Source organism: Solanum dulcamara, chromosome 8 (assembly GCF_947179165.1).
Source record: "Solanum dulcamara chromosome 8, daSolDulc1.2, whole genome shotgun sequence".
Lineage (NCBI taxonomy): Eukaryota > Viridiplantae > Streptophyta > Magnoliopsida > Solanales > Solanaceae > Solanum > Solanum dulcamara.
The window spans coordinates 3,484,935-3,496,067 of NC_077244.1; the positions used below are offsets into that span (position 1 = coordinate 3,484,935).

General features: G+C 31.0%; 1 protein-coding gene across 1 annotated transcript; it reads right to left on the bottom strand.

Moving 5' to 3' along the window:
- Nucleotides 1-2,151: 2,151 nt before the first annotated feature.
- LOC129899540 (BAG family molecular chaperone regulator 4-like) lies at nucleotides 2,152-5,195 on the bottom strand. The gene is made up of 4 exons (XM_055974542.1): nucleotides 4,832-5,195; nucleotides 3,591-3,832; nucleotides 2,997-3,143; nucleotides 2,152-2,464 (listed from the first exon to the last, which is right to left on the bottom strand). The coding sequence occupies exons 1-4, from the start codon at nucleotides 5,082-5,084 to the stop codon at nucleotides 2,261-2,263; spliced, it is 846 nt and encodes a 281-aa protein (XP_055830517.1). The 5' UTR covers nucleotides 5,085-5,195; the 3' UTR covers nucleotides 2,152-2,260.
- Between the last annotated feature and the right edge of the window lie 5,938 nt (nucleotides 5,196-11,133).

An 11,133-nucleotide genomic window follows, 5' to 3' on the forward strand; every position in this document is an offset into this window, starting at 1 on the left:
AAAAGAAAAAACAAAATGTGGTGGAAACACATAATAATGAAAATAAATTATGGTGGAGGATAAGATATAGTGAAAACAAATTATAATGAAAAATAACATGAACATATATTAATTTGTAACAACTGATATAATAATTGTTCTATATAACTTACCTTTCACTTTGATGACATAACTATGAAATTAAAAATATATACCAATAGCAATGACTGATAATGTAGTGCTCGTTGGCCGTAGATAACTTTTACTTTTTGCCGAAAACTTATTTGGACATACAATTGTTTCAGTCTTGCGAAATTTAAAAATAACTTCAATAAATAATATATATTTTTAGAATTTGATGCATTTATTCCCCGACAATTATTTCTTTTCAATTTAGCATTAAATAAGTGAATAAAATACACCAGACTACCAATACATTTTGGGGCATGTATCAAAATAAATAATTAACTTACGAAAATTTAAAAAAAATATTCCGTTGCCGAGACTTGAACCTCGGCCTCCCGGGTGAGAACCAAGTATCCTAACCAACTAGACTACAAAAGAATTTTATTTTGTGAACTTCACCATAAAAATAACTACAATTGTGTCCTCTTAATTTCAATTTATTTGACCTATTTTAACTTGACACAAGTTTAAGAAAAAATTTAAATATTGTAGTCTTAAATTAAAATTATGTCAAAGTATCTTTTAATCTCCTATTCTTAAACATATCATGTAAAAAATTGAAATTATAGAAGTTGTTAAAAAATGAAATAATCATTTTTTTGAAATAAACTTAAAAGATATAAGGTCAAATAAATTAAAACGGAAAGGAAAGAATATACCTAATGCAGTATTTGGGTTGTATCAACTTATACCACACTCTTGTGCATGAATCTATGTATCATTTTACCATATAAGATGTGAAATAAAAATATGTATATTAATAATGTGTAGATCAAACTATTTGAGGATAAAAATACTTTGTTAAAAGTAAGTAGTTCATGTATAATACACTATAGTAATTACACCAATTTGGGTTGTAGTGCAGTAATGGGACTGCTTCACTCTTAATCAAATATTTTGGGTTCGAGCCTTGAATATGAAAAAAATCTTGTTGGGAGTGTCACCGCCGAATAGACCCTGTGGTGCACGATCCCGATTAGTCGGGGCTCCACGAACTCCGAACACCGAGTGGAAAATAAAATAAAAATACTATTGTAATTACGATTACCCGGATTAAGAGAATCACATAGGGGAACTATTTGCAAACTAACTAATGATATATATACTTTCTTAATTTAATTTATGTAACATAATTTGATTCTTCATAGAGTTTGAATTAAAATAAGGCTTTTGAAAATAGTAATCTTAAATGTACCATAACATTGCTATATGAAGAAAACTTTGAAAACTTGTGCTCTTAAAACACTTAATTTGTTTAATATTTTAATATGATTCAAATAACAGATTTGGTAGTTAGTGTATGCCAAATGCGTAGTATTTCACGTTGCCTAATATAAAGTTTATTGCACCAAAGTTATAACTTATAACACTATATATTTAGTAACAAATAAAATATATCAAATATCCATATTCACCACATAAAATGAAGATAGATATATGTTGCGCAAAAATTGTAACTTGTGAGGATGTGAAAAGTTCCTTATTCGTAGTTAATAGGATGAGTGATCTCTTTATAATATGGTTTTGGGCAATCCCTTTCATGAGAGTTAGCTTTTCGTTTGAGTTATGCCCAAAATCTATTTATTTGGATTCGTATGAGTATGAAATTGTCTTTGATAGAGAGTGACTAGAGACAACATATTATTTTAGTTAAATGGAAACAAAATCCTTTTCTCCTCATGATCCATTTAAATAGAAATAGAGTACGAAATAATAACAAAAACAAAAATTGTTAGAATCCCCCTCTTCTAAAAGGATCATCTACAGAGTTATTCGTTTACATGTATTCAAACCAAAATCTTAGATTTTTGAGTTGAGATAGATCAAGAATTTTCACCGTTACATAGATTCACAGAGTCAATTCAATTCAATAGGATCCTTCATTAAGTTTTTTTTTTCCACTAAAGACATTTTTGTCGAACCTTAAAACGGACAACAGACATCATTATTTAGGTTGAGTGCATTTCTTAACCATAAAAAGAGGAATACAAGTGCACCAAAACAACTATACACAAGCAATAAGAGTGATTTTAAAAGGACAATATATACTTGATCACTAAAGTAACAAAAAAAAAAACTCATAACTCAGAATCAATCAGTCAAAAACTTCCCACTCCTGAGTGATTTTTGTGGATTGATATAATTGATTTGGTGCATTGAAGCTTCCAATTCCTGAATCAAACTTTTTCCATTTGGTATTCACCATTGAATTAGTACCAGTACTACAATGCCTAACAAGATTAGAATTTCTTGCTTTAGAATTATCAAGCATATCAACAAAACTCTGAATACGATGAACCTGCGCGAAAGGAGATGGAAAATTTGTAGTCAGACACATCATCAGTGGCGGATCAAACTATGAGTTTGTGAGTTTGGTCGTTGGAAAAAATAGCTCACAGAAATAATATTCACCGTATATAATTACAACAATATATACAAAGGACCAAAAAATAGTTTTATGACTTTACTGTTATCGTGTGTAGACTTCATTGACTATATGTAAAATTAACCCTTAAACATTTTGTCTGAAATCTAAGGATTGACCTAGAAATCTCTGATTGAACCTATTTACTACCACTAGAAACTCTGTTTTTTTTTAGTTTTCTTTTGACATATACATTTACTTGTCCTTGTTTACTTAAGGAAATCTCAATTTGGATAATTAGTAAGATAATTTGTCTTAATACTAGTTTTTGGAGTTGCGGAAATAACCTATCTACCTTCACAAGGGTAGGGGTAAGACTGCGTACACACCATTCTTTTAAGATTACATTTGTGGATTATACGGGTTATGTTATTGTACTAGTATTTGGAGTTATGGACCTACTAACCTCCTTCTTCCTTTGAGTTCTTGCTTCTCCTTGTGCTTCAATACTATCAAGTGTAATAAGCTGAATCATGAACAACTCTGTTAGGACAACAAATTCTTTGTCCTCAACTCTAGTGCCTCTCTTCATAGCTTCCTCTATGGCAACAACCTAGAAGAAAAACAACAAACTTTTATAATCAAGAATCCTTGCTTTTAAATTATTCGGCATTCTAATTTTCACATTGATCTTGACCATGCTCGGGAAATCTTTTTCAAGTCTTCTCCATGAAAATTGACGCCAGTCTTGCTTGATAAGACGAAAATGGATAAAGCATAGAGAATGCTCGGGAAATCCTTTCCAACTCACCTTACATAATATCACGTGGCACCACTTGTACAAATATACAAGATCCACTTAAGTAAAAAAATAATAATTAAAAACATGATTTGTCACATGGTGAAAAATATCCGTTATTAAATGACTTTTTTAAAAAAAGTGATAGCACGTGGATAGTATGTACATATACATAGTTGAGTTATTTCTCCGTTACAAAATTAGTTATGACTTTGATGCAACGAACTGAAAGTTGAATGACCATCAGTAAAATTTACGTACCCTATGTGAGAGCTTATCGACCTCTACTCTCACTTGGGCGATGGCTTCACAAGAGACAGAGGTATCCTGTATTTTCTTCAACTCTTTACTGGCTGGATCTTCCATTAGGATCACCTTTGACATGTCTTTTACACCAGAAATGTGCAAGTATTCATTGTCATTCTTTTCTTTTCCTTGGAACAATAATCTCTGAACATTAGGATGTAAGCCAGTTGTGTCACAAAGAATTTTCTTCAAGTTCCCTTCATTTCATTAACACAAAAGCAATTAGGTCAAAATGGCCTATGCTAATTGCCACAATTAGTTTTGAGTTTTACTTTTATACACTGATAACATAATGTTCAAGGATCATTAAATAACTCCTAATGAATCTAGACTTTTTTTTATGACAAGGGACATCCGCAACCATTATCTTTTGGGTGCACACAAGGTAAAACCTCCGTTTCTATGCAATAGCTCACAAACCACACAGGAGAGGTAACCCTCACTAGGCAAGTTCAGTGCGACGAGCTCGACCCAGAAGGCAAATCCCTTGTTTTTGCTGGCAAAAAATTTCAAACTTAAAACCTACAATATGAAAATCCCAAGCCCAAACTACTAGACCACCCCGAAGGATAATCTAGACTCTTTTTAATATGAATAACAGTTCAACCAATTTAATTGATTAGTATATAACATGTACTATGAAGTAAAGAAATATATGGGTACTAAATTGACCTATAGTGTTTTCATATAGCTAGTTCCTTGCATATTTGGCAGTGAATATAAATCAGAAATATTAAGGTTCGGTACTTTCCACTTATCTAATTAGGCAAGCTCTTAAAGTATGATCAGCAACAAATTAACACTTCTATTATTCAGTCGCACATAAATTGGGATCAGCTATTTGAATTACACTGCTTCTATCGCTCCATTTAAGCGTCTGCTTAATATATATATATACACATAAAGGCATAATACATAAAAGTGTTGTTTAACTTGGCTCAACTAATATTTATATTCTTCAATTTTGGATGTGCATAAGTACACACTTAAATTTAGACACACGCGAACTATATGACATATACAAATTAGTCCGAGTGTATCTCACATGTGTCACATAGAATGTGTGTGTCTACTTGTGCACGTCTGAAGTCGGAGATTATAGATATCAGGTAAAGCCAAGTTAAAACACATTTATGGATTATATCAAAACAATAATATTATTTAAATACAAAGTTGTAGATGATAAAGTGGTTTACCAAATGTTGATTCAGAAGGAACAACAACATCATGGTAACAAGAATCATAAGAGACTTTGATCTTGATCATTGGACCAGCAATAGAATTTTCCTCAGCAGAAACTCCACCTCTTTTCTGAACCAATAAACCTCCAGGCCTAACTTCCCAATCAATAATACAACTCTTATTTTCCTCTTCACCCTCAGTGTATTTATTCTCATCTTTAATTACCTCATTCCTACTTTTTGAAGAAGTTGAGGATTTTTTTCTCATTTTTTTTTCACAAAAATGTAAAAATGAGAAAATATTAAAAAGGTGAGAAGTTGATTGAGAAATTAAAGTTTGGTGGTGAATGTAATTAAAGGGTTTGGAGGATGAATTGAGTGAAGACCATAAATGAATGAGACTTGAAAAAAGAAAAAGGCCTTTGTACTCACTTTGTTGGGGACTACTTGAAGGTGACAACCTGGAATAAATAAACACACACTCAATAAGTAAGCAGTTTAATTTTAAAAGTGTACATTTAGACATTTTAACTAGATCATACTTGCCAAGCAAATAAATATTTTAACGACTCATTCTTATGGTGTCTCGTAGATACCTAATGCTGATATGATACATAATTTTTGAAGGTGTCCATATTATTATTTTATAAGTTGAAGTGCTCAACTGACACAAAGTAAGACGAGTTGAGGAGTTTAGATATGCATACATAAAGTTAGAACGTTTAGTTACCAATGGAGGTATCTATATGTGCCTACATAAAGTTTAGAACATTTAATTATTGGTCGAAGCCAAATTAAAATATCAATTTATGTATTACACTTTATTCTTCTTTATTTAAGAAACTTTAAGGACCAACAAAGATTGTGATGGAATGAATAAGATCGCTCCATCTTTATCTACAAGATTCAAATTCAAATTTTGAGTATGGAAAAAAATATTATATAAAGAAGTCTTTTCTCCATAAATGAGTTTTGCATGAACTAAATCTGAATTAGTCGAGATCGTAAATACTGATTAGAAGAAAAAAAATTAAAGCAAATGTAGATACAAATCGTGATTAAATTAGTGATCGTTTCAAGGGGTGCCTCTCAAATTTAGCCACGCAGCACACAATAAAATAAGTAGGACCTTTATGATTAACAAAGGGTGGGTCAATGAGGTAGAAGTAGGCCCCATTGGTCACTTTTTGATCTTGCACTTGAAAAAGGGTGTCTGGTTAATTTTTTGATAACAATGAATTTTGAAATTTCAAAATAAGGATTAACTTTTTAAAATATAAGAATTAAAAGATGATACTTGTGGTTTTTTTTCTGTCAATCATAAGTAGCGGGGAGTATTTCATTGAAAAAAAATGATATTTTATGATTTGTTATGTACTAAGGTACCTTGAATCAACTCAAAAGTATTTGATTTCTATTTTAAGTCGCATGTTCGAATTTAAGAATGAAGAATATTTTGGACTATCACCGTATAATGTGATGAAACAATTGAGGTTTTTCGTTTAGACGCTAGCTTTGTTAAAGAAAAGTTCTCCCCTTGAAATCCTCATAAATCTTCCTTGTTTTTATTTTTCAAAAACAGTGTTCAATGAACTTTTTTTTTATTGAACTTTTTATTAAAGAAAAATGAATGAGGGAATTATTATGACATTTTTTTCGTTTGGTTTGAGACTGAAAAACTAATAAAGTGATTCTACATAAAATAATGCATATCTGGTTAGAGATGTATTTAAAAAGTAATTTATGCATAATGTTCTTTGGTACAGTTAACAAAATTTTTGTTAAAAGATGGTTGAAATTAACTACGAACTTTCTTGTTAATATGTCATTAAATAACTAATAGCTAATATAATTTTTAATTTATATATTTCTAGTCTATTACTAAAAAAGAAGTTAGCTGTGAATTTTGTTGTTCAGATGTCATTCTTCCTTATTTGCACATCTTAGGTCTACAGAGTTGTACTTAATCAGATAAGTATACAACAATAGTCGTTCTTACAAATTTATTTTTAATCCTACGTCTTATCTGTAATTTTTTTTATTTTTATATACAACAAAACAAAATTAAAAATACAACAAAAAAATACACAGAAAAAAACTTTGCAAGATTCTTTTCTGCTATTTAAATAGTAAAAGGCTTAATAACTAATTTACATCATATGTAGCTCCTTGGAAATACCTTAAATATAAAAAATAGAATTCAATCTATTTGTATAGTACTCATATAATAATTTTTCAATTGACTCGCTTTCGACAAAAAGTGGCTCCCCATTGGAGCCACCTAATGAAGAACCTCAACAAGAAAAGTTACTTATAAATATATTAAAGGTCGAACACATAGATAGGTGCTTGAACTTGGTTGGTTTTTCCTCTCAGACACCTCAACTATATTGCCTTCCTATTAAATCTCTAAATCATACATAATTTGTACCTTTTAAACATTTATTATTGACATTGCATAAAACGTTTTATCACATTTGAAGAGCGCTTGAAAGGAATTTAAAGGGGCTGATGTGAAATTCATTTTGGGATGTAAGAGGCTGATGTGGAATCCATTAAACGTGTTATCACGTTTGAAGAGCACGTGAAAAGAAAAATCATTACATCCCAAAATGAATTCCTCATCAGTCCCTTTAAATCCTTTTCACGCGCTCTTCAAACATGATAAAATATTTTATGCAATGTTAGCAATGAATGTTTAAAAGGTACAAATTATGTATGGTTCAGCGGTTCAAGATGAAGGCAGAATAGTTGAGGTGCCTGAGAAGAAAAATCAACCAAGTTCAAGAGTCTATCTATGTGTTCAGCCTATATTAAATAATAGTATCAAACTTTGAGTAGATTGGATCGGAACCTAATTCGATTCATTTTGATTCGTCCAATAAATTTGACCCATATAATGCATTCCAACTCATATTATTCCTGCTTCTCATTTTCTTCTTTGTACGCAAACAAAGGAATCGATCGAAGAAATCATCGATCTTTCGAGATCCTTTGCTGGAGAACTAGCAAAATTTGTATCAATGATGAAGGAATGAAAATCATGAATTTGATTCTTAGAATATTGGATTCGCCTCTATGTTAGGATCAACCGCTCATTATTATGCCAAAAGTTATAGATGATAGGAAAAGGGCAACTTTATTTGTTAACTAAATCCATCACTCAGGTGCCATATTCGGTCATGACTCTGACCTTGGCCACTTTAACCCCTCGTGGGCCTTGCCCCCAGGAATTTCAATTGCACTCATATTCACCACAGATAGGATATTGACATTACCCAACAATCCTCCTCCCTACACCGACCTCATGCATCATGTTGCTCTTGGGAATCGAACCCATGACCTTGACTCTAATACTACTTGTTAGACAAGATCTTGGCATTACCCAACAATCCCCCTCTCAACCCCTGCCTCATGCGGCATGTTGCTCTTGGGAATCAAACTCATGACCTTGACTCTGATACCACTTGTTAGACAGGATCTTGGTATTACCCAACAATCCCCCTCCCAACCTCTGCCTCATGCAGCATGTTGTTCTTGAAAATCGAACCCATGACCTTGACTCTGATACCTCTTGTTAGGATCAAACGCTTATCATTATGCTAAAAGTTATACCTGATAGCAAATGTTCAACTTTATTACTTAACTAATTCCATCAGTACGCAAGCGTCATGTCCGATCGTGACTCTAACCTGGTTATCCTATTCCCTCGTGGGCCTTGCCATAGATAGAATGTTAGCATTACCCAATACTCTAAACTCAACTTCACAAGTTAGCTCTTGAGATGACGATTCGAGACTAAAAAATATACTCCCACATAACATTAAAAAATAATAAAAAAATACTAATCTACTATATGAAATACTTTCATAATATTGTAGAACGGTGCTCCAATAAATATGATAACGTATATAAAGAGAGTATTTTAAATCACATATAGTGAAAAGTAGATGAGTAATTTTGAACCTTTTCTTCTGAAGTATTTTGAAACATAAAATCACTCAACTCAAGATCGATGATGTTGGAACAATTAAAGTCTATGACAAGTATATACAAGACAATTTGCTAATAATAAGAATATGAATGGCCAAAGTTTATATAACGAAGAACAAAATTAAGATATTTAGTAAAGAAATAATTTGAAGTTCTTCCCGTATAATATACATACAATATATAACAAGATCAGATTCATTCTAATTCGACTAAGTTACCCTAAATCTTGGATTCGCATTTGTCAGTCAGGACAGGAGATCGACAAATCGGACATGTAGAATGTGAATGCAACCACATATCAATACACTCAACATGAAATGCATGGCTACACTTTGGTAACTTTCTACAAACATCTTCATCTTCCAATAAACTCAAGCAAATTATACATTCCAACTCATCCTCATTACTTTCTTCTTTGTATACAAACAAAGGAATCGAAGAAATCATCGATCTTTCAAGACCCTTTGTTGGAAAATTACTAGCAAAGTTAGTATTATCAACAATATTGAAGGAATGGAAATTATGAAAAGGGGAAGAGAGTGAATTTCGAGTACTTCTTCGTCGAGTTTGGACTAAGAACCATTTGGCATAAATATGTAGAAGTAAAATAAAGAGAATTACTAAAAGAAGTGATATAATTGCTGCTAGCATTATGTTGCTATTATAAGATAGGATATTATGGATGATGTTCTTTAGTGAGTTGAAAGTAATTTGTGGAAATGAAGGAGGAGAAGAAGAAGTGAACATTTTGGTTGAGTTAAGTGATTTTGGTGATGAGAAGTAAACCAAAGAGGGGTTTTAATATGTATATAAGCTTTAAAAAAAGAGAGAGGCTAGAATATGGTAAAGACTTATGAATAAAAACATGTAGATTTAATAATATTTTATACGGTTCATTTTATGTGTCTTAATTTAATTGAACATAAAGTTTTAAGAATGTAAAAAAAAAATTATGTTGTTGTTTAAATTAAAAGTATGTAAAACAGGCGTGTTCGATATGGAGCCAATTTTTTTTTTTTATGTACGGTGTGATCAAAAAAGTTTGAAAATATTTTCTTTGGAAAAACAAGTTTCTTAAAAATGAAGTAAATGAATTTTCTATTAGAAAAAGACAAGTTTCACATTGATTGTGTCGTCATTACCATCTTCCAACACACATCATTTTCACACCACTACTATCGTAGCCCCTATCACCACCTCCACCGTCCATAGCATTTGATAAGATTATATATAAATGCATTTAAGATAAAAAAAATATATGTACATAACAAACATAAGAAAATACATAAGAAACTCACTGATGTTCCTAGTAAAATATTTTTCTTTGTCGAACACATCCAACATATATTTACATTTTTTTAGTCCATTTCTAAAGGAATATGCCTTTCTATATTTGCATTGGTAATTCTCTAATTTCATAAGATCACAACTCACAAGATTCATAAGATATTTTTGATACAATAAACACATCTTTCACTTAAAATACAAAATTTAAAATCTCTATTATATTTTTAAAATTTCATGAGTATCCAATTAAACTCAGATGCCTTAAATTGGAACAAACGAAATTATTCATTTCATTCACAAGGTCAAAGGCGAATCCCTTGGTTCAAGGAACTTAGAAATAGATGCATGAGAAAGAGTTGAAAGCACAGTAAAAAGGGGGCCAGAAATAAAGGTCTCGTGAAGGGAACGGCAGTGCACTGTGGGAATGATTATATTATTGGATGCAATATAATATATGGTTTATTTTGTACTATCAAATTATTTATTTTAGTGCCAATATAAGATCCCAATGTCACATGTATCCCAAGAACATCTTTATTTAATTTGCTTTGTTTGTAAGTTTGAAGATGCACTAAAAATTAAAATGAATTTTAATAGTTATATGTTATGGATGAAGATTTAAGTGTACATGGTCGTACTATTAATTACTATATATGTATTAAAATTTACAAACATAAATAACGAAAACAATCGATAGTAGTTGTACAGAACTTTGCATTAATTTTGAGTCAAATTAGAGCGTCATTTTTATAACGGAAATGAGTACATCACAAGACTTGACTTTGTTCCTTTGCCTCATAACAACACATTTGACTTGAAAATTTAAACTTTGAAATATAGAATTTGAAATTTGAGAAATGGATTTTACAAGTTTTTTAAAGTTTCACTATCAAAACTTCAATCAATTGTATTTTCATGTTCAAACACAATTTCAACCTCTAAATACATTTACTTCACTTCAAATCCTACTTCTTCTTTTTCTTTTTTTAACCAATTCATGTCCAAAGCCTACTAAAATTCAATTACATCCATATCTA

Coding starts and splice junctions, on each gene's coding strand:
- LOC129899540 (XM_055974542.1), bottom strand. CDS start 5,084: ATGAGAAAAAAATCCTCAACTTCTTCAAAAAGTAGGAATGAGGTAATT. Junction 3,833..4,831: donor TCCTTCTGAATCAACATTTG/GTAAACCACTTT, acceptor AATGAAATGAAG/GGAACTTGAAGAAAATTCTT. Junction 3,144..3,590: donor TCGATAAGCTCTCACATAGG/GTACGTAAATTT, acceptor TTTTTCTTCTAG/GTTGTTGCCATAGAGGAAGC.